Below are 23,378 nucleotides of genomic sequence, written 5' to 3'. Positions count from 1 at the left end.
GTGCCATCCAGACCGTTGGCTAAAGACTCCAGATGGCTTACTTCTTTAAACCCTCCCCTCAGCCAGGCATAAACCCCACCCTCCTTTTACAGATGAGGAATAGAGATAGAAATAATTGGTCACTTTCCCGGCCAACATTTGATTCCAGGCTGTGAGGCTCTAGTTCCCATGCTCTTAAGGTAAGCTCGGTAAATGAGACTGATGGAGTGTATGTTGAGAACCCGAGTGAAACTCTGAATCCTTTGGGGTATCAGCAAACAAAGACACAGCGTTTAAAGACAGGCAGTCCTGGGTTCAAATTCCAGTTGTGCCGCCTATTAACTGTCAGCCACGTCTGTAAAAAAATGAGTAGCTGATACATACTGAGCATACACTGAGGATACACTCCTGGATGCAGTGTATCCAGGAGGCGCTCATCATCAAATAAATATCCTAGACTCCCTACTGTGGGCCCTGTTTTCAGGCGTCTCTATTTTGGTGGGATCTTATAAGGCAGCCAGTTCATTGGTGATCTGGCAGAAGCTTGTTTCGGAGCCCAAGCTGATCCCTAGCCCCAGAAATACTGGCAGTGCACGCGCGGAATTGGGAGACGGTCCCTAACACCACGTGACCGTTGCTTCTCAGCCAACCTCCCACTCCGGGCCTGCCGCTAGCGCTACAAGGACTCGCCAAACCCGCACTTGTTAGCTTGCCCTGAGAAGCCCGAGTGGGGCGGAGCCTCTGCTCTGACGGTAAAGGAAGTCAGGAGTACACTTAGTGCCCTCAGCAAAAATGGCGGAAGATGCGGCCTGGGCCAATCAGGAGGCAAGCTGGCCATCCCGGCGCCGTGAGAAAGCGCACAAGTAGCGGGCTGTTTCTGCACATGCGCCCCGCTTAGTAGCGGGTAAACGCTGGGCTCCTAAAGTGGAGGTTTGACTGAGGGACCGCGAAGAGCGAGGCGGAGGTCACTGACTGCTACTCCCCGTGCGCTGAACATTGCTTTATTCATTGGGTTAATTTTCCTAACAGAGCGTTGTAAACCAAGGTCAGGATGTCCTGAAGAGTCTGACTGGGGCTCCCGCGCGGCCTCGGGCCATCCTGTCAGCGCCAGCCTTGCCCCTTCCTCCTCCATCTGCTTCGCCAGACCTCTCCCTAGGCTGGGCCAGGGTCTGGGTTTCTGAAGGGAGGGAATGCCCACGAGGGCCCAGGCGGGACCGCCTTCTCGGCTTCTGTGCAATCCAAGGCCTGGTGTTCGTTTGCAGAATGTGGGATTGAGTGGAGAGCTGTGATTGCCGCAAGGTCTGTTCCCCCCACCCCCACCCTGTCATTGTGGAAGGAGGAGCTGGGGGCCTGCGAGGCTCTCTGGCTGCCCCCAGCCCCTGGCTCTGCCCGGTGCTGGCCCGGCCTTTGGCCTCGTGCTGGGGCAGCAGCCCCTACAGGCACAGGAACCCACTGCACCCACCGCAGGCCTCCCAGAGATGGGACCAGCAAGGCCTTGCTCTGGTCGGACACCCTGGGAGACTCAGAATGGGGAAATGCTCTCACTGAGATCTACTGTATTGATCCCACTTGTCACTTTTGTATGGGTGCTCACAGGAAGAGGTAATTTTAGAGAGGCTGGCAGCACTGAAAACGAGTGGAAGCTTCAGGACCACCCCAGCCTCCCTGGCCCTTCACGGAGCTGGGAATCCGTGGAGGCAACTTCCCTAGGCTTTGTTTGCATTGGAGGACAGTGGCTGGGTACTAAACTTATTGTCCCAGGAAGCTCTTGAGTCACTGACAATCATTAGTAATTAAAGATGTATCCAGTGGGACCCAGGGGTTGCTGATTTCCTCAAGGTGAGGGTGAGGCCTGCCTGTCTGTCCCTGCATGGAAAGATCTGTGCTGACTCAGGCCACCTCCTGAAACCTGGGAAAAGCCAAAAGATCCCAGCTTTGGTGATACAAAGTTCAGAAGAGCCTCAGACCCCCAAGATAACACTAGCAACCGGCTACCTTGCTACTCCTCATTATGATCTAGACTTACATTTTCTTCCAGGGGCAAGTTCTTACCCTGCAGCTGGCTTCCCTAAGTGTTAGGCCTCAATCTTTCCCCTTTTACCTAATTTCTTCCCTGCCACCCCATGGTCCTGCCCCCTGCTTCTTGTCTCAGCTATCACTGGACAGGTGAAATTGGCATAGCTAACAAGACATGTGCTATCACAGTGCCCAGCCCTTGGGGACTCCTTAGTAATTTGAGAGGCAAAGAGAGCCACTCCAGCTACTCTCCCTCTTCCTAATTCTGAAATGAAGGCTTCCCAGATCCAGCCCTGAGGTCTTTTTTCTAGCCCAGTTTCTCTTTGGGCATGAGAGTGCTGGGAAAATGACTGCTGCAAGGGATAGAAACTGACAAGAAGACACAGAGGGAGCCAGGCCTGCTGTGGGAGGAGGCATTACTTTGGGGTGGCTTCCCCCAGCTGTTTCATCTTCTCTTCTGAGGCTTTGTCTGGAAGCAGGACCTCCACAGTGAAACTGACCTTCTTTGCATGAATGAAGCTGTAGGTGTTGTCAAACCGTAGGACATCTGAGGGGGGTAAAAAAACAAACACATTCAGGCAATTCTGACAGAGCTTAGTGACAGCGATTTTTTGTTGACGGAGCAAAGGCACTGTGACAGGTAATGAGGATGAAAGTGACATAACCAATGGTCCTTCACCTTCTGAAACCTAGTCTAGCTGTGTTACAAGATGTTTATGGAGAGAGGAGTTCCTGTTGTGGTTCAGTGGTTAATGAATCTGACTAGGAACCATGAGGTTGTGGGTTCAATCCCTGGCCTCCCTCAGTGGGTTAAGGATCCGGCGTTGCCATGAGCTGTGGTATATAGGTCGCAGACATGGCTCAGATCTGGCGTTGCTATGGCTGTGGTGTAGGACAGCGGCTACAGCTCCCATTAGATCCCTAGCCTGGGAACCTCCATAGGCTGCAGGAGCGGCCCTAGAAAAGGCAAAAAGACCAAAAAATAAAAATAAAAAAAAATAAAAAGGTGTTTATGGAGAGAAAACAATATAAGAACATGCCAAGGGCCAGATGAGTGTCAGAGACAGTCTGCAATAGCTTGAAAGGAGGGGGCCCCATAGACTAATGTCATGTGAAAGGCTTTTTAAAGAAGCTAGAGCTTAAACTGGGTCTTGAAAGGGGGATAGAATTAGTAGTAGCAGTGGTTGTTATAATAGTAGTAGTAGTAAGACTATACTTTCAGGGACCATTTCTATAGTTTGTGACTAGAGAAGTTTCTCTGAACGTGTAGAGCACCGGAAACCATGAGGAGGAGGCGTGGTGTTCTCTCCTGAGCATGAAGCCAGCAGTTGTTGTTGCTTCTGCAGCTGCCACTTGCCTTTGATGATCATTCTTCTCTCTCTTTGAGAGAGTAAGAGGGAGAACACCGTCTGAGTGGTTTTGTGATAAAAATAATAATAATAGTAGTAGTAACAATGGCTCTTTCTGTGTCTCAGCACTGGGTTGGCAATCTATATAGGCTGTTCACAGTAACTCTTAGGTTCAGCATTAGTCCTATTTTATATAAAAAGGAGGACGCTGTCACACAGTAAGAAAGGGATGGAGCTGGAATTACCCTCTGATCTCCATTGCTGCCTGACCTGGGCCCTGGAAAGTCCAGCCCTGTTCAGTTTCTGATGAAAGGTAAAATATGCAAACTTTTTGAACCAGGAATTTACCCCACAGAAAGATAAATGGAGATAGATGCTTAATGCACACCTGTTTGTAATAATAAAAGATGAGGAAAACTCAAATGTTCAATGAAGAATGGCTTTAGAAGTATTTATTGCAATACAGATGATGAAATACTATTCTATATAAAAAGAAAGAGGTAAGCTTCATAAGAAGTGACTAGAGAAAATGTTGACATATCCTTGGGCCAAAAAAAGGCAAGTTGCAGAAAGTTTGTAAATATTTTTGTTAATTTCTAACACTTTTGTTAATATATGTAAAATTTTTTGGCATTTTTACTTGATCTACCTACATTGACAAGTTTTACAGTTTCAAAATTCTTTCAACTCTACACGGAATGACAGATATAATTCCTATGAATGTACATGTGTGGGTTCATGTCTTGTATATTATGAAAACATGTAATGCTTCTAACGGTATGGAAAATATGTGGTAGGATAATAGACAAGACCTGTTAGTGGTTTCCTCTGGGGAGAGAAAATGGGCATGCAGTTGGCAGAGAAGGCTTCCGAGCCTTGGCTGAGAACTAGGCTGCTTTTAATCTAGCCCTTCTATTTTTTTGGGAAGTTGTTCTATTTCAGTCAAACACCCCTTTAAAAGAACACAGTGTGAACACAAAAACACTAGCTCCGCTCCTTCCCTATTCAGTCTTCTCTCACTTTTCCCAGCCTCCAAAAAACAAAAACAAAAATCTGCGTCTTTAACCCTAAGACCTAATTTTTCCCCTTTACTGCCCCTGGATAAAATGCGCAGTTTAGACTGACGGCAGAAACCCCAACAATCCTTTCCTCATGGTGTGAAGTGAGGAAGGGTCAACAATTTTCTCTCTGTGCTGAGGCCTTTCAGGACTAGTGGTGCCTCTGGAAAGAGAAAAGCTTCCTCACTGCCCTGGATGACAGGGCCTTAGCAACCAGAGTCAGTGCTGGAGGAGAAGTCTTTGAGCTCCTTGGACCAAGCACTAGGAATGAGACTGCCTAGCATGACATTCTGCCCTCAGAAACAAGGAAGGGGCTGTTCTGTGGCCCAGGCCTGAGGGAAGTGGTTCATGAACTGCAGTGGTTCACTTTGACACTAACCATGTACTCAGAGGCTCGTAGAGCCCCCAGAGATCCTCTAGGCTAAGGTGCCTTCACTCTTGTTGGGGAACTGACCCCCTTGAGAATCTGATTAAAGCGTACAGTTTCAGACCCCACAGAGCTCATCATGGACCCTCTGGGGCAGTGTTTTCCAAGGGGAAAGTAACCATTCTAAAGAGAAGAGGTGCTGGGGGTAACGGGCCCTCTCATCTGTGTATTGGAGAAAACATGTATATTCTAAATTAGTGTCCTTTTATTTCTCTTTTACAGTCCAGAGAGAAGAGTATATTGACCTTTTTAGTCATGTGTAGGTGGTTTATACTATCTATGAATTTCATTTCAGAATAGTAGAGACATTAGACACTATTATAAAAGGGAGGTGCTTGGTCTTTAAAAGTTAGAATCACTGCTCTGGGGAGTCACAGACCCCATATTAAGATCTGCTCTAGCTCACGCCCCTCATTTTAAGGAAAAAGAGAGCAAAATCTAATTATTTAGAGACACTTGCTCAAAACGCTACAGGCAAAGCTGGACTCAGAAGTTGGGTCTCCTGGCGCCCAGCTGGGCCATGGAGCCTTCACACGTGCTTCAGCTCTTAGAGGCCACGATGTATGCTCTTGACAAAGTCCAGCTCTTTTTCTCTGAGTCCTTTTCTTTCCTAGCAGAACATTCTACACTCACGACCTCAGGAAATATTAGTTGGGAATAAAAAAAGTAGAATCAATTCACACTTTAATTCTCCTCCTCAGAAACTGATTACACCTAGGCAAGGACCAGGACAGCCCCAAGGGTTCAAGTGCTCTCTCCTGGGAGGCTGGCACAGAGTTTTTATTTCTCCACGAGGTGATCATGTTCCACTTTGCAGGGGGTCACCTGGTTCCCCAAGGGCATCACCCTCCCACAAGTGAGCTTATAACCCAACACTGAGTTCTCACTGGGCTCACAGCTAACCTGAGTTAGCTGTGATTGGCCTAGGCAGCAGCCAATCCTACCTCATTGTCTTTACACCTGGGCAGGGGCATGGATGCTGTGACCTGATTCTGTGCCTCCCAAGAATGGACAATAAACAGCTCCCAGTCAAGACCCCAGGCAGATCAACATTCCATCCGGGAATATATTCGAGAGGAACAAACATTTGGGATTTGCAAGCATAAGCCTGATTATGTTAAAAAGTTCATGGACCTAGGTGGACTACCTAGAGGTAGCGGGGAGTGCTGGGAAATGGGTTGGGCTCTGCTACTGAGCTTAGGGAAATGACCTCCCTGGTCTGGGACCCTGCTCTCTCCTCTGTCACATCAGGGATAGACATGATTATCTTGAGGGTAGTCTATGGCCAAGAGATCCTGCACCAGGACCCTATGATTCTCTTGTGTCTCTGTCTCTTGATGTCTATGCACGATGCTCTGTGGGAAAGATAACATCCCCTCTCTATGCCTCAGCTTCCCCTGTCCTTTAAAAAAGAAATTCAAGGGAGTTCCCTTCATAGATCCGTGGTTAACGAGCCCGACTAGTATCCATGAGGATGCAGGTTCGATCCCTGGCCTCACTCAGTGGGTTAAGGATCCGGTGTTGCCGTGAGCTGTGATGTAGGTCACCGATGCACCTTGGATCCCAAGTTGCTGTGGCTGTGGCGTAGGCCAGCAACTGTAGCTCCTATTCCACCTCTAGCCTGAGAACTCCCATATGCCGCAGGTGTGGCCCTGAAAAAAGCAAAAAGAAAAAATAAATTCAAGCTTAGATGTACAAAATGCTTTATGCTTCAAGGATGACAGTGTCTGGGCTGGTGCTCAGCCTTGTTCATGATGAAGCACACACACAGTATACGCCTTCTCCCTCAAGACCTGGCAGCTTACTAACAAGAATACTTCTCTGGGGAACCAGAGCATCTGTGAGGAGGAGGTGGTTGAGACTGAAGGTTGCCTGGGCTGTGGGGGAGGGCGCAGGATCTGAAGCTGGGGCAATGGTGTGGCCAAGTACGGAGGCCAGGACATCTGTAGAGCTAGTTCAGATCTCCAGGTAGTGTTGCTGTGGTAATGGGGTGAAGGGCTTCTCCATCTCTGGCACTAGCTCCCAATGGCCCTTCTCCCCCAGGTCTTGCCCTAATAATAATAACAATGGCGGCCACAGTGCACTGAGTGCTGCACAGACCTCATCAGGTTTCATCATCAGTTGTCCCTGTGAGGTAGAGAACTTGATCCCCATTGTAGCAATCAGGAAGCTGAAGCTTAGGGAGGCTAAGTCACTTGCCTAAGGACTAATCAGTGGTCAAGTCCATCTCAGCTGAACAACAAAGCCCTTGCTGTAACTGATTTTCCATGCATGGCCCCTTGGCTCAAATAAGAAGAAAACTGGAGATTTGATGGGGGTTGTGTGTGTGTGTATGGTTTTTCCACTTATAAAGGTAGCACCTGTTCTTTGTAAAGTAAGCTATATTTGTAGAACCAGTATAAAAAAAATGAAAGCCCTCTATATAAGCTTCCTACCACCCAAGAGATAACCACTGTTGGTGTTAGCATAGAGTCCCCAGAATCCTTTTTTACTTTTTTTTTAACCAAAGTGAGTATATACCATATACGCTGTGTCTAAGGCTTTAATTTTTTTAAAACATATATCAGACCTTTTGCATGTTAGTTTATTCTCTTTAGTGGATATATTGTATTCCATTGTATGGCTGGACCATAACTTATTTAACGAGAACTTCTTAAGGCCATTTAGTTTGTTGCCAGTTTCCCAAGCTGTCCCAAGGATGTTCCCAAGGTACATCCATGTACCTATATCTTTGTGTCTTTGTGTAAATATTTCTGTAGGATAGATTTCCAGAGGCAGAATTGTTGAGTCAAAGGGAATTTTAATCGATATTGCAAAGCTAAGTGAGGCTGAAGACCTTTTCAAATGCCTATTTGCCCTTCTTATTCCTCTTGGATCAACTTCATCTTCTGTTCCTATTTTTTGATCAACTCGGAGATGAGCGTAGCTCAGCGGAATCAAGGCTGGGCTTGTCAGCACTTTGCTCACCCTGTGATCCCTACACCTCCTCAACCAGTTCTGCCCCTGACATATGGGGAGGGGGCTCTGCTAGGAACTGTCTGACAGCCATGGCCCCAGTTAGACCTGGACCAGAGAGCAGACATTCTGAATCCCTGTGATCACCTAGCACTGTGACTCACCTATACCTGGGAGCATCAGGTCAGAGTCCTGCCCTGCTGTTAACCAGCTAGGTCACCCTGAGCCTGTCATCTCACCTCCTCAGGCCTAGGTTTCCTCACCTATGCAAGGAGAAGGTTGAACTGATGGAACTCTACTTCTAGTTCTCACAGTCTGAGAGTCTAAATCCCACAGCTAGGGCAGGGGCTTCTAGCCATGACAAAGCTACTTACAGATGCCAGGATCGCTGCAGGTGAGGGTCCCGTCCTCAGGGACCAGGTGAGCATTGTACCTCTGGCTGGCCAGCACCTCTGTCATCTCCCCGGCCCGCTGCCGCTCTCCCATCTTGGTCTTCAGGAAAATCCCAAAACCGATGTCTGAACCATCTGACATGAATTGCCACCTGCATGGGATACCCACCCATTTAGATGTGATTCCATCTGCACATGCCTAATCTGGGGCCCTGCTACAGGGATTTCTTCCATGCCAGTCCACCCACTGGTACCTGGGTCTCCTGAAAAGGTCTAGAACCCCACCTGAGGACGCAGCCTGGGAAGAGGATCTCATATTCCACTTGGTGAGAGGAGCCCCGGGAAATCTGTACACTGTGCTCGTACTGCTGTTTCACCTGGTCTCGCACATAATACTTCTTGGGGATGTCACCTCCATAATTGATCTAGAAGCAGAGCACAGACTGAGCTGGACTGTGCATTGGAGTCAGGCGTCCCTGGTCACCTCTGGCCCCTGGCAGCCCATACCTTGGATTTACACTTGGGGTCTCCATCAGGGTCAGTCATGGTACCCCCATACTCCACAGGCACCTGGTCAGGGCTGATATATTTCAGTAAAACCTCCTTCCAGTTTGCTGGCAGGAGAGGGAAGGAAGGAGAAAAAAGAATCACCGCTAGGCAGGATTTCATCACAGCCCCTGGCAATCTACACAGAAGAGGCGGAAAAACCTGTTGGCACACACACACACACACACACACACACACACACACACAAAACACAGGGGGTTTGAGAGGATCCATCACCCAGAGGACTGCCTGGCTCTGGAGCGGGAAGCAGGAGACCTGGGGTCCTGTCCCCATTGCCACTGGCCAGCTGAGTGACGGGAGGCAAATCACTTCTTTCTCAGCCTAATTCCTCCAGCCCTGTAAGGTTATTCTGGGAGTGAAGTGAACTAAGGACTTGAGAGGGTGTTTATTATAAACTTTAAAGTGCCCTTCCCATTTAAGAGTGTATTATAACTCCCAGGAAGAGGATGCAAACATCTGAAGTACAAGCAGGAGGAACAAAAGAGGGAAGGGCGTTCCACGCAGAGGGAACAGTCCCTGGGGCAGGCAGGAGAACCTGCATCTATGTGATCTGCCCTGTTAGACTGAGCGTGAGGATGTGACCATGCATCTGGTCTCCCACTGTCACCTACTGTGCCCAGTCGTGACTTACTGTGTGAATGCAACACCGCAGAGTGACCCCTTAAAGGTATTCCCTTGGCTTAATCCCAGCCACAGTGTCACTTTTGTTGTTTTTCAGGCTTTTTGGTTACCAGTGGTTTGGCTTTTTTAAATTCCTGTATTTTTTTTTTTTTTTTAATAACCAGCCCTTTCCCGGCTAGGAGAGTTTGCCTCAAGTGCAACCAATGCTGAGATCCACTTCTTTGCCATTCCAGATTCCTAAACAAGTGTCAGCCATGGTCAATATTTTGTTACTGGAAACCTTTCCCTGCTGACTATGTACCACCCAGCATCTTCTGTGGCTGGTGCTGCCTGGAAACCCACAGGGATGGCCCAGGGTCTCCCAGCCCTCAGATTTCTAGGAACCTGTGACCATGCAACTCGAGGGACACTGCCAACGGTCTCAGGGTGCTTTAATCTGTGCTAAGCTCCAATGACCAGCCCAGAGTGAATTTCTTCCCTCCTCTATTGAAGATCCTGTTCTGCCTCAGCCTGAGGCAGGTTTGGTTGAGAAGGTTTCAGGTGTGGGTGGGGGAACAGACTGAACGGCCTCCACAGCTCCGCGCTGCCAGGAAACCAAACCAGCTCGTGCCCATGGTGGGTGGCAGCTGCAGGAAAGCCAAAAATCATCAGATCCTTTTGCTCAGATTTTGTGTTTCTTCCCCCAGCTTTAGCTGGAGGGTTGGAATGAGGCGAGGAGGATTCTTCCCATCCTATAGAGGAAGGAACTGAGGCAACAAGGACAGAACTTGCTGCTGCTAGAGCCAGGACCAGCACCCGGAAGTTCTGTGCTTTCCAGACAGCCTCGAACCACTCCCAGGGCTCAGCACATGTTTGGAAAACCTCCACTTTCAATATGGTGCCTGAAGGTGAACACTGAGAAACTTTCAGAATTCCCTACCCCTCAGTTCAACTTCATAGGTGGCACTGAGCCATCCACGAGCCAGCCCCACTCTACCTTTCTAGGCTTTTCTCCAGCCACTCCACATCACGCTCCAGCAAAACTCAACTCCTGCCTGTCCCTGTTGGATTTGATTCCTGGGCATCTTCCTTGCTGGCCTTCTCTTGTCACCTGATGTTCTCCTGCTCCCCTGCCTAGCCAATCCCTATCGACCTGCTTCCCCACCAATCTTAGCATTCAGTTCTTGATCTCCCTGGTGGGCTTCTCTTTTCTCTGCTTTTGAGCCTGGATATTCCCCCAGGCTTCAGCCTCTGTTCTATGAGTCTTATCTCCTCTCGAGGTTTCAGCCTCTGCCTCTTTATCTGATAACCCCCAAATCTCCAGACTGGAGTTTGCCCCAAAACTTCAGGCTCAAGGACCCCCAACATCTGTCCATCTCACAGACCCCGTCAAACTCAAGTTCAAGCTTATCCTTCTGGTTGTATTATTCCCCAGTTGAACTAACAGCACCAGAGTGACTGCAATACTCAGTCACTCATGCCAGACATGAGGGAGCCATTCTAGATTTCTCCTCCTCCCTTCCTACATCCAGTCAACTGAGTTCTGCTGTTCCACTTCCTACAGAAGCCTGGAATCCATCCTCTCTCTAGGCCATCCGCCCTTGCCCCAGCTCAGCCTGTCAATACCTGGTGCGTGGACTGTGGCCACAGTGTGCAAACTACTATCGCCCTTCACAATCAGCTGAGAATCAGATCCTGGTAGCCCCTGGCTCAGGGGCTGTAGAGTCACGTTCCAGCTCCCCAGCACAGTGCCCTGGATTCTCTGCCACCGGCTCCTGGCTCCCATCTCTTGCCACATCCCGCGGTACGCTCTACAACTGCCTGTGCTACGGTATGTAAGGGCTCTGCTCAATGTGCTTCTTATTGCCCAACAGCTTCCTGCCTCACTTCATTGGCTGCCTTATTCATTCTGTAGCTGGCAGCTGAGGGAGGCGTCACCCCCTCCCCAGGTCAGGCTGGGGGAGGGTGGAGGGAGAGCACCCCCACTGTGTAGCCTCTCTTATATGTAACATCTCACACTGATCTACATCTGTTTGTGTCTCCCTTCCCCAAGAGGCCACAAGCTCTTTAAGGGACTCTGTATTACCTTTGCGGCCTTGGCGCTTAATCCAGGGTCAGGCACACAGCAGGTGACCATGCATACCTGTCCCCAGCTGAAAACTAAGTCTGCTCCTGTGACCATGGCCCCCTCTCCATGCTTTTTCTAGTTTGTGTCCCACCTTTCTCTCTAAAGATCTCTCTCCTGTTTCACTGCAAGCTCCCTGAGGACAAGGACTGGCATTTCACCCATCTTTGAATTTCCTCCAGAGTGTCTGAGAGAAAGAGTTCTTATGAAAACCTGAAGACCCTGGCCCAGCCCCACCCTGCTCCTGGGTCCCGATGCTACTAAACCAGCAGAGGGAGCTTTTGCCTTGGTGGGTCTGTCTGCTCCTTCAACACCACCCCACCTGCAGCAGAGCCACAGCCATGCGGGGCAGGGAAGGGGAGTCTGGGCTACTCACCCCCCAGGACATTGATCTTCTTACGAGTATCCTCACTCAGGAAGGGTTTGATGAGGTTATAGGCTACAGGAAACAGCTTGGGGGCTAGAACAGAGAGGAGGCCATGTGAGGCCGGGAGCAGTGCCCACTTTGTTCCTGAGAGTGTCCCCACAGCCCCCAGGGATCGGGCTGCATTCTCCCTAGTGCCATGAAGCCCACAAGGCAACCTGGGTGTGAGGCCCGGCTTCCCCATCTGTGCAGTGGGGATGGTCTTCCCAGCTCAGCTGGCTGACAGCTCAAATACAAAAAGCTGTGTGAATCATAAAGCAGCCTTCGGGAGTTCCCATCGTGGCTCAGTGGTTAACGAATCTGACTAGGAACCATGAGGTTGTGGGTTTGATTCCTGGGCTCACTCAGTGGTTTAAGGATCTGGTGTTGCCGTAACCTGTGGTGTAGGTCGCAGATGTGGCTCAGATCCCACGTTGCTGTGGCTCTGGCGTAGGCCAGTGGCTACAGCTCTGATTGGACTACTAGCCTGGGAACCTCCATTTGCCGTGGGTGTGGCCCTAGAAAAAACAAAAAAAAGACAATAAATAAATAAATAAAAATAAAGCAGCCTGTGAACACGTCCTAAGACCCCTCCCAGAGCTCCCATTGTGGCGCAGCGGAAACAATCCAACTAGGATCCATGAGGATGCAGGTTCGATCCCTGGCCTCACTCAGTGGGTCGGGGATCAGGCATTTCCATGAACTTTTGGCTCAGATCCCACATTGTTGTGGCTGTGGCATAGACCAGCAGCTATAGCCCCAATTTTACCTCTAGTCTGAGAACTTTCACATGCCGCAGGTGTGGCCTTAAAAAACCAAAAAAAACCCAAAAAACAAAAAAACCCAACCCCTCTCCACTTTGGCTCATTCTGTCTTACTCTCTTGAATCTGTCCAGTAATATTTTTGGCCCCTGTTTCCCATTTGGCGTCATCACAGGTAGTTCCCAACTTACCTTTAACAACAAAAAGACGCTTCAGTGTCTCAGGATAATTTTCCTCAAACATGCAGAGAAACTGTAGAAAGAAAATCACTGAATCCAGCGGGCTCAGAACTCTGTGCCAGGGAGAGGGGCTCAGCTTCCCGCTCCCCCCGCCCCACAAAGGGCCTCCTAGCAGAGGAGCCCCTCCGCCACCCCGCCCTGGCCTGCACCTCTCCATAGGCCTCCACTGCCGGCTTCCAGAGATGCTTAAGGCCAAGCCCCTCGCAGTCGTAAATCAGGGTGACAGTCTCTATCTTCTTCCCTGTCTGGGGGGGACAGAGGAGCAGACAGTCACATCAGGCTGCCCCCACCCTGCAGAAGCCCACCAGGCTTCAGGGAAAATGCTAATTGTACCTCGTGCCCATACTGCAACCAGATCAACCAAATCCGGGCAGGGCATATCTCAGATTTTCCAAATTGAGATAATTACCCCAGGTCGGAATTATGGCCTAGACAAGTCACTCTTCCTGTCTAGACCTCTGTGTTCTCATCCAGTAAACAACTGAGTGGACCCAGACTACACCTGAGATCCCTTCTGTACTGTAGTCTGACCCAGTAGCTCCCCGCTTTTCTGTACCCCATGTAGCCACTCATCTTGTAGGCACAGATGCTCTCTGTCCAACCTAAGTCCTTAAGGTGTGTCCTCGTCTAATGCTTCCCTGCATCCCCAGTCCAGCAGGGCCTCTCCACACAGGAGGCTCCCCGTGAATGTGGATGACACTGTTGAAATGTCCCCAAATGTATCACATCATTTCCTGGGATCTTTCTAACTGCCAAAGAGGAAGGAAAGAGAGGATTGTAGGGGCCTCAGGCTTGCTCTCCAGCCTTTGTTCAGTAAGAGAATCAGCTGTCCTCATCTCTGAGTTCAAAGCTAGGGAAGCACAGAATCTGAGCTCATAGACACCAGCGGCACCCAAATACCTGCCCAATAATAGGGTGGCCCCGGACAAAGACCCCACTGGCGACCAGATACAGGAGAAAAATAACAGTAGTCTGTTTTTTATGAAGCTAAATTTTATTCAATTTAAAGGACTGCCTTTTATTCTGAGATCATGCCGCCCCTATAGTTTTGGGGTTAATTATGACAATAATGGATGATATGTTTTTTTCTAAAACCTTACTTGGACAAGTTAAAATTTGGCAACATAGGTCAGGCCCTAAAACTGAAATTTCACTGGTCTGGGAAATCCAAAATGTCTGGGCCTTGGCCCTGAAGCTGTGCTTAAAGTTCTGTGTGACATCCCAGCTTCTACCCAAATGCCTCCACTCTAAGTGACTCCTCTTCCTCCGTGCCAGTCCACTCACCTTTTCGGTCTGGCAAGCACACTCCCTCTGAATCAGCTCGCAGTCCCGCATCTTGGTCCTGAGCAGGTCCTGTTTGGTGGCTGAGAGGAGCAGACCCTTGGCATCCAGAGGTCCAATGACATCATACCAGACGGGACAGCCGTCCAGGTCATAGCCGCACAGGCCCCCTGACAGATACTGCTGGATCACCTGAGCCAAGACAGAGAGGGAGCCCCTGGTCAGCAGGCCCAGGGCAGCCACACCCTCCCTGTGTCCATCTAGGACCTTCCCTTGGATTCGTCCTCCCGTGGATGCCAATGGATACCCACTCTGGGAACCAAGAGGGCTCACATGGCATTGTTAGACCTTTTCTTTGAGAGTCCCTGACCCGGGGACCCAGGACACAGATTATGGGCCTAACAGACCTAACCTAGGAGTGTGGGGGGGGGGTCACCTGTCCTCACCTCTGGAGGCTGCCAGTTCAAGATGTTGTCGATGTCCTTCTGCTTTCGGAACTCCACGTGCTACAAACATACAATCAGAGCTTTCAAAAAGCAGAGTCAGGGAGTTCCCATCGTGGCACAGTAGAGGTGAATCTGACTAGGAACCATGAGGTTGCGGGTTCGATCCTTGGCCTCACTCAGCAGGTCAAGGATCTGGCATTGCCGTGAGCTGTGGTGTAGGTCACAGACATGGCTCGGATCTGGTGTTGCTGTGGCTGTGGCATAGGCCGGCGGTTACAACTTTGATTAGACCCCTAGCCTGGGAACCTCCATACGCCGTGGGTGCAGCCCTAAAAAGACAAAAAAAGACCCAAAAAAAAAAAGGTAGGGTTAGGAGCTCCCTGGTGGCCTAATGATTAAGGATAAGGCATGGTCACTGCTGTGACTTGGATTCAGTCCCTGGCCTGGGAACTTCTACATGCTGGGGGTGCAGTGTCCCCCCCTCCACCAAAAAAAAGTAGGGCCAGTCCTTAATGGGCATCGAGCAATGGGTGACAGCATGCATCTCCAGACCACAGATAAGTCATGAGAAGGCAACCAGCAGGAACAGAAAAGAAGGAACTGCCTCTTGCAGAGATCTCAGCAAAACAGCTTATAATTCTTGGCTGGCCAAAACTATGAAAGCTCTGTGTTTCCAGGGAAGGAAATGCACTTTGCTCCAAAGGATAAGGCAGTAGGGGTCAGCTAATACTCAGATGTCTCACATAAGCCACAGGCTATGATCAGGTGGAAAGAGGTGAACAAAAGTCCAAGCATGGTGTGACTCTCATGGGCGGGAATGGAGACAACAGTAGGATTTGGAGCCAAAAGGGTCTCACCTTCCGGAGCATGGCCTCGGACTTCTGCAGGTCGAAGCTCCTTGCTGTAACAGGGAAACATGGTCAGGGTTAGGCCAGCAGCCCAGGCACCAGGGACGGCGAGATTTCCCTGCTGCAGTGCTGGGGCCCCAGCTGACTCTCAGATAACCCCTCATGCAGAAGCTAAGAGGAGGATGTCCACCAAGGGCTTCAGGGGTAGCACAGCCCCTGGGCTTGTAGGGAGGGCAGGTCAAGGTTCAGGACAGATGGGGGCAGCGCTGCAAGTTCAGGGTCAAAAAATTTTACCCGATTGAAGGCAATCAGGTGAAGGGTCTTATCTCCACTCAGGGAAAGTGAACCCTGGACCCCCTTATCATTTAGCCTTCTCCTTCCACAAAGGTACTCTCCTCAGCTAAAATTCGGTCCTGAGAGCTTGACCTGAGGTTCAAAGATGAACACAGCTACCCTGTAATCTGGGGCAGGGCCAGCACAACATCCCAGTAGGACGGAGGGGTGACGTGCCTCCAGTCAACCCTGCCAATGTCCCCAGAGGACCCACGCATACCCTAGGAGACAGAGAGGGCCCTCCTCTTCCCAGGGTCTCTGGAAAGTCTAGGAATTAGAGTTCACCTGGGCCAACTCCATTTTAGGCACAAACCCCAGCCTGCTCTCCTGCTCCAGCTTGAACACAAAGACCTTCCTGCCCACCCAGGCCACCTGCTCCCAGACAATCCAAGCTGCCATCTGCCCTCAGCCCACATTGTTGTACTGGGCAGAGACCCTCTCCAGAAGGGGGTGGGGGGTGCTTCCTCAGCCACATGACAGCCTTTCCAACCCTGGAAAATTCTGTGCTGCCACTATCCCCTGCTACCATGCTGCCCATCCATGGATCCTTTCACCATCTTTCACAGCGTGGTTTCAAGTCCATCAGCTTTCCTTTGGATGTCTTCCAGTTGGCCAGTGCCCCTCTGGAAGTGGGTGGTCCAGAGCACGGGTGTTGTCTCCCCTTCTCCAATTAAGCCTGAGAAGTTTCTTGGCAACAGCCACACCCTTAACTCAGGGAAGCTTACAGTCAGCTGAAACCTCCAAATCCTCTTCACCTGTGCTGCCGCGAAGCCTCTGCCCCATGTGCTGTGAGGTGATTTTCCGGATCTAACCCTATCAAGTTTCATCCTGCTGTGGTTAGGTGCATTTCAATCCTTTAAAGAGTTTCTGAGATCCAGAGGCTGGCCAGTTTTGCCATCTGACCTATGAACTGTCCCTCCCAGCTGTGCGTCCTCTGTGGCTCCGACCTTCATCCAGATTTGCTGACAGCCCTGGAACCTGGGCCAGACAGGCTGCCCTGTGAACTGTCACTGGTCCCTTCATCACTGCTCTCCAGGAGTGGCTGAGCACATTCCCTGATTCTGCTGTCACGAAATCCAATCCACTCTCCTGCACCCAAAGGGTGCATCAAGAGAGGGGACCAATGCCATGCCCGTCATGGGTGCTAGACACACATCTGAGGAAACGAGCAGCCTCCCTTTCTGGGAAGTTCTGACAGCCGTCCATCACACGCCATCCTGGCAGCAGGGGCAGCTTTCAGAGGAATATCACCTGGGCTTGCATCAGAGCCCTTCTACCTTCTCCCTGTTTAACCTTGGACAAGACACCGCGCATCTCTGGCCTGATCATCCACTGAGCTGGAGACACTCGGAAAATGTGAGGTGCCACACCATCATGATGGGGGAGCCCAGCTGGACCTGAAGGTGGGAATCCTCTGGGGGGAGGCCACCCTGAACTGTTAGGAGTCCTCTTCCTCGGAAGCAGGGGTGCTGGTGAACCTGAGCCCCTTCTCTCTGGGAGGCTCTCTTATCCGCTAGGGTCCCACATCCAGGTCTTTGAGGACACTCCCCAAGTTACCACTGCCCCGGGCAGTACCAGCCTGATGCCTCCCCCCAGGCCTGCTGAGTCAGGCCTGCCAGAGCTCCTGCCACCCTGGGCGGGGGCAGCCCAAAGAGTGGCTCAGGGCACTGTCAGAGAAGCTGGCCTGGGAGCAGCTGGCCTGGGTCCTCAGTCCTGGAAAACAAGGAGTTTCAGACCTGCCCAGCTGAGCTCACAGGGTTTCCACCAGCTCATTGTTCTATCTTCCATCTGACCCTCCTCGCTGGGGTGCCCAGAGCTCAGCCCCAGTTGGAGGAGGCAGTGGAGATTTGTGTGCCTGCTTCGGGGCCTGGGGGCCAGCAGAAAACTGAGCCTATGTTGGGGGGAAGAGGGAATGGGAGGAACCCAGAGCTTGCTCACACCCAGGTCATAGAAAGATATGTGGCTGGCATGAGCCTTGCAAATGTTACCTGTAGAATGAAAAGGAGAAAAAGAAAGAAGGGAAGGAGGGAGGGGAAAAGAAAACGCAAAGAAAAGAAGAAAAGCCCTAATTGAAATTCACAGTAGAGTCTGACCAGGCCTGAGCTCCTACCCAGAGAAATGTGAGGCACAAATAAAGTACAGAGGAGATACTTCCTCTGTTTGAAGAGGCAGAGCTTGGCTTCAGGGGGCAGCTGTGGAGAGGATGCTGGCCTGGGAATGAGCAGCCCTAGGTTTCTGCCCTGATTCTGCCTCCTACTCTCTGTGTGCCTTTAGGTAAGCACCCGCCCCTCTCTGAGCATCAGTTTTCTCATCTAGCAAATTAGGATGACCACACTCTCTTCTATATTCCTACAAAGAAGGGGAGGTTATCCCAGGTCTAGGGAGTTGGGGTGCCTGGGAAACCATCAGGGCCCTAGGCTACCCTTCTCTGAGATAAAAGAAAGATGCGATGCTATTCAATTCAACATCTCTCTGAAACCACACTTCCCTCACCTAACGGGAGCTGGGTGGTTTGTTTGATCATCTGGCAACTGGCCCTTTAATGCAGCCCTGTCTTTCCACTCTCCCCACCCACCCCCTTCTAGCAACAGCTCTTCAGTAAAGGCTGGGCCAAAATATCCTCCAGCTGTGGAATGACCCCACTGCCTCCCCCTTGCTGCCCCTCCACCCTCTCTGAGTGGGAGGAGGGGGGTGGTTCACAGCTTTTTTGGAGGAAAAGGGCAAGTGGCACTTTCAGAGGCACACAGGGGCCTGTGTAGGTGCCCGTGAGCAGCCTCTCAAGAGTATGCCAGCTCTGTTCAGTTTCTGGACAGAAAAGGAAAACACATCTCTTCACTTGTCCCAAGACTCCTAGGGTCTGCGTGTGTGTGTCTGTGTCTATAAAGAAATAATTGGCCCTGACCTGCCCTTTAATATTTTGGTCTGTGCTTCTAGATCAATACTGAATCTCTGCTAATCTACCAGAGAGGAATTTCTCTATCATTTCTATGTCTGGCAAAAAAAAAAAAAAAGTTTTTATAAAGAAAAGTGTGTCACAAGAACCAAAGAGGGTGGCACATGACTTGAATCACAGGTAAGGAGAAGGAAGACAGGAAGGGAAAGATTTCAGGAGCTGGAACATGGGGTTGAGTTTGACCTGGATGCTAGTAGAAATCACACTCACAGCATCGTCCTGTCCCATCTTGCAACAGCCAGGACACCCTGTCTCATCCTGCTCTCCCAGAGAAGAGCCCAGAACAGATGCTGACCCCTGGCCCAGGTACCTGAGCTAGGCCAGGGCAGAGCTGGAGTAGAACTTGGGGTTCTGGAGCCAGATAGTGACTTGAGGGGAGTTTTGTTAACCAGGTCAGGCTGAACACCCCACTCCTGCATTCCCTGTGCACTCTGCCCCTCCTTCAAGCTGCCGGCTGGGACAGGTGGCCTGCCATCCCAATAGGCCACAGAGGGGGGCTACCTCTCCCAGGGGCCAAGATTCTCGTTCTAAACTTGGCTCTGCCTCTAACTTCCCACAAGCCTGGGGTCTTTCTCAGCTTTTCCTCAACCTGCTTCCCCACATCTATTAACACAGTGGATTTTTCAAGTGGATGGAAAGGGCACAGGGCTGGGAGTCAGCTGACATGGGCTCTAGTCCTCTCTCTGCCTGCAGCTCAACACTGTGTGACCTGGGACAAGTTACTTCACCTCTCTGAGCCTCAGTGTCATCATCTATCCCAATAGGAGGGTGGAGGTTTTACAATTGCCAAGAACCCTTTTGGTTCTAAAGGTTGATTATGCCAGAATCTGAGCTTGCCAGGGGCAGAGTTTCCAGGGGCTGCCACTCTGTCACCCAGAACAAGCCCCTGCCCCAGCCTCCCACAGCCCCTCTTCCCTCACCTCGGAGCCAGCGCAGGAGAAAATGATCATCTGGATTTGGCAGGGTGGGCAGCACATCCTGGACATTCTCCCGAAACTGTAGGGAGAGGGAGCTGGGTGAGTGGCAGGTCCCACCCTGGCCACCCTCTGTCCGGAACTCTCCCCAGGGGCCTTTGCTGGACCCCTGCTCGACATGGGTCAACTCTACAGACACTGGGTGAACATATGGGTGGCACGGGACACTCTGTCATGCTGGTGGGAGCTGGTAGCAGGAGAAAGGAAGGGAGTAAGATCCTGCCCCTGCTGGGCCATGCACACTTACACACCCCACTGTGGTGGGTGGGCAGACATGTCCCCAGCTAACTGCAACAGTAGGCACTCTGGGACATGCCACAGTAAAAGCTTCAGTTGTTTTTTTGTTTTTGTTTTTTGTTTTGTCTTTTTGTCATTTCTTGGGCTGCTCCCACAGTATATGGAGGTTCCTAGGCTAGGGGTCTAATCGAAGCTGTATCTGCCAGCCTACACCAGAGCCACAGCAACCCAGGATCTGAGCTGCATCTGCAACCTACACCACAGCTCACGGCAACGCCGGATCCTTAGCCCACTGAGCAAGGCCAGGGATTGAACCCACAACCTCATGGTTCCTAGTCGGATTCGTTAACCACTGAGCCACGACAGGAACTCCAAGCTTCAGCTTTTTGGTCAGTTTACATGTGCCCAGCACCAAACTTGGCACTTACTCCTCACTCAGAGTCCCTAGAGGTCTTATCGCTCCCATTTTACAGATGAAAGAATCAGAGCTCAGAGAGGACAAGTAACACGTCCAAGGTGAAATAGCTAGTAATTAGCAGAGCTGGGATGCAAACCCAGGTCTGTCCCAGGCCATGTGTGCACTCTTTCCACCGTGGTCTTCTGCCCCCTTAGTGATGGAAAGATGAGCAATGTGGCCGGGGAGCAGAAAAGAAGGAAGAGTTTGATTCTGACTGGGGCCGAGAAGAAGGTGGTCTCATATGACTTCATATAAAAAATCATATTTATATGAAGGACCCCAAAGGCAGCAGGTGGGGCGAAGAGGACAATTCAGATGGAGGGAAGGGTTCCAGCCAAAAGCCATGAAGGGGAAAAGTGCAGAGTGCCAAACAAGAGAGGTGAACAGTGACCCCAATGATGGCTACACCCACCTGCAACTGCTCACTAGCTGTGCCCTCCCCAAGCTTCCTGCTCCCAGCCACTCACCTTTCCATAGTCACTGACCTACAGGGCAGCCAAAGACCCAACCAATGAGGACCCGCCACCTCTGCCCCTTGCCTAGGTCAGCCTGGGACTCAGACCATCCCATCCCCCAAACACCTCCCAAACCCCCAGGGAAACTGGCCCGAAGCCACCCTTTACCAAGGACCCTACACAGCCCCTGATTTCTAGTTTAATCACCACCTAATCCCTTCTCTGCCTGACTTCCCCAGCAGGTCAGCAGTAAAACTTGAAACCTCCCTATCCAGCCTCCCTGGGATGCGGAGGCCCAGCCTGGGGCAAAGCCCACGCAGTGCTGGTGCCTCCGCCCCACTGCTCTAGCAGGAGACACCTGCCCCTCCACTTTCTGAGCAATGGAAAACTGCCCGACTGTGGAGCCTCCAAACCTTGAGACCAGACTAAATCGACTCCAGTTCAGAAAACAAACCACCTCCCCTCTCTGCAAGGACAGGAGAGGAGATCCAGGTGGCAGTGGCAGGGAGAGGGTCCGGCTCTGAAACTGCTGTCCCTTCTCTGCCCAGGCGCCAAGGTAAAGCTGGGCTTACCTCCTTGTCTTCTGATGAGTATCAGCCCAAGTCCCCAGCCAGGGAAAGGCCGGGGTTGCACGACAGAGGAGAGCTGGTCTCAGTTCAAACTAACCCCAACCCTGTGAGTCATCTGTAGGAGCCCAGGCACTTGAAAATGCTCCCATCCACATCATCTGGTCCAATCTCCTCAATTCATTTCCTCAGGGAGTGATCAGAGAAGGGCCGGTTTTGCCTAAGGTCGCAGAGAGACTTGGTGAAAGAGCAGGAGCCATCCAAGTCTCCTAAGAAGCCCTCGGAGCCCTTTATCTCATGCCACTGCCCCTGCTAGAAGAAAACCTCCCAGAAGTAGGAGAAAACCTGGGGCCCTGCCCCTGCCACCGGGCCCGGCTGCCACTCCCGAGAATGAACGTTGCCTTTGAGCCCTCAGCTGCCGTGGGCTTTCCTAGCAAACACTTCTTCCCAGGTGGCAGCGCCAAGGTCTCGCTCCGGGCTAGGGCCGGGGCGGCCAAACTTCACTCGGGGCCCCTTCGCCGGGCGGAGGGAAGTGGGGGCCGCGGGTAGCTCGGTGCAGCGGCTGCTGGTCCCTCCGCAGCCCGCCGCGGACTGGCGGTCGCCCCCCACCCAGCCGCTTCCCAGCCCTCTGCCTCCCGGGAACGAGGCCACCGCCCGGAGCGGGGCCAGACTAAGGTGAGGGCTCACCTTGGCCAGTGCCTCCTTCTGCTTGGGGCTTAGATCGCCCACTCTGCCGCTCATCGTGGCTCAGGCTCCGGCGCGGCGCTTGCGGCAGCTGATGGAGCACGGACTCGTTCTCCGCCGCCTGAGTAAAGTCCCAGCCTTTTGCCGGGCCGCGGGTGGCGGCCAAGCCCCGCCTCTTAAAGGATCCTAAGAGGAGGAGTACGCAGAGATGCGCTGGGCCCAGGAGCATGTGCAAGGGCCCCCTCCGCCCTCCTGAAGGGGAGCCCTGGGCGGGAGGCCGGAGGGGTGCCACCGAGGCCGAAGCCAGTGGATAGTAGCAGAACAGGATATCTGGGTTCCAGTCCCAAATTTACCCTTAGCTCACAGTGTGACCTTGGCAGAGACACCTGAGCTCTCTGGGCCTTAGTGTTCCCACCTAGGTGCTAACTAATGAGCTCTTCTCAGATCAGGTCCTCACGATGCAGGACCTCTCCCCGCAACACGGGAGAGAGTTTGCCTGATGCCCCTGAGGGATCAAGTTCCCCAGGGTATAGCCATCACCTGCCTCCAGGACAGTGGTATTGGCCTTCTCTCTCTGGGACCCTTGCCCTCCTCCTGTCCTGCAATGAATTGTGGACCACTTCTGCTAACTCAACTTGTGTTAACGACCTTTCCCCTCCACCTGTGGGGCAGGCAGGCTGAGGGGGTCAGGAAGCACAGACCCCCATCTCTCCACCCAGTGCCCTGTCCTCTGCTTCTGACCTTCTCAGCTCTCCCAGAGAGGCTCCTAAGGTGCTAGCACCCTCAGCTGGCAGGGAGGAGTGCTTCCTCTCTGGACATCAGAAAACCTGGGTGTGAATCTTACATCTTCCACTTCTTTTTATGAGAATCCAGGAAGCAACTTCACCTCTCTGAATCCAAGCTTCTTCATTCAATACATGGAGGTGGATGATTGGGACGTTAAGTCAGCATGAGAGCATCAAGCAAGCTAATGTCTGCAGTAATTCACCCAGGGCAGTGCCTAGCATGGAGTTTGCCTCTGTGGCCACTCCCTAGTCCACCCTGCACAGCTTCCCTTTGCTGCCTGCCTGATCAGGCTTCAGCCCTGGGTGAGGATGCAGGGTGGACATGGAGGAAGCCACAGTGAAAGCCATGGCCTAATAAAAGCAGGCCTGCTATCAGCTTATCTGCTCCCCACCCCCTCACCCGCTCACACCCAGGGGCTGGAGCTGTGGGTTCCGGTGGAGCTACACACTAGCTGGACAGATGCCATCTGACTGTCCTGCCATGCCC

The 23,378-nt window shown here is 51.6% G+C and overlaps 2 protein-coding genes and 1 non-coding gene across 8 annotated transcripts in view; 2 read left to right on the top strand and 1 right to left on the bottom strand.

Moving 5' to 3' along the window:
- The window catches only part of SEC14L3 (SEC14 like lipid binding 3), a 55,671-nt gene that overhangs the window by 28,905 nt on the left and 3,388 nt on the right, over positions 1–23,378 (top strand). The window lies entirely within an intron of this gene.
- Positions 965–22,289, bottom strand: SEC14L2 (SEC14 like lipid binding 2). 2 transcript variants are annotated; one of them, XM_047759884.1, is made up of 12 exons: positions 22,110–22,268; positions 19,654–19,729; positions 15,457–15,500; positions 14,600–14,659; positions 14,157–14,345; positions 13,022–13,117; positions 12,825–12,885; positions 11,845–11,928; positions 8,684–8,790; positions 8,462–8,601; positions 8,159–8,328; positions 965–2,542 (listed from the first exon to the last, which is right to left on the bottom strand). In XM_047759884.1, the coding sequence occupies exons 1-12, from the start codon at positions 22,161–22,163 to the stop codon at positions 2,412–2,414; spliced, it is 1,212 nt and encodes a 403-aa protein (XP_047615840.1). In that variant the 5' UTR covers positions 22,164–22,268; the 3' UTR covers positions 965–2,411. The 2 variants fall into 2 exon arrangements, with proteins under 2 accessions (XP_047615840.1, XP_047615839.1); XM_047759883.1 differs by lacking the exon at positions 19,654–19,729 and having other exon boundaries at positions 22,110–22,289.
- On the top strand, positions 3,202–3,413 carry LOC125117155 (small nucleolar RNA U3). The gene has a single exon (XR_007132515.1). It is a non-coding gene; the product is annotated as a small nucleolar RNA U3 (small nucleolar RNA).

This window comes from Phacochoerus africanus, chromosome 15, assembly GCF_016906955.1.
Source record: "Phacochoerus africanus isolate WHEZ1 chromosome 15, ROS_Pafr_v1, whole genome shotgun sequence".
NCBI lineage: Eukaryota > Metazoa > Chordata > Mammalia > Artiodactyla > Suidae > Phacochoerus > Phacochoerus africanus.
The sequence above is the reverse complement of the archived record's forward strand: the minus strand, read 5'-3'. Positions and strand labels throughout refer to the sequence as shown.

Coding starts and splice junctions, on each gene's coding strand:
- SEC14L2 (XM_047759884.1), bottom strand. CDS start 22,163: ATGAGCGGCAGAGTGGGCGATCTAAGCCCCAAGCAGAAGGAGGCACTG. Junction 15,501..19,653: donor TCTCCTGCGCTGGCTCCGAG/GTGAGGGAAGAG, acceptor TCCCTGTTACAG/CAAGGAGCTTCGACCTGCAG. Junction 2,543..8,158: donor CTGCAGCGATCCTGGCATCT/GTAAGTAGCTTT, acceptor TACCCCCCTCAG/ATGTCCTACGGTTTGACAAC.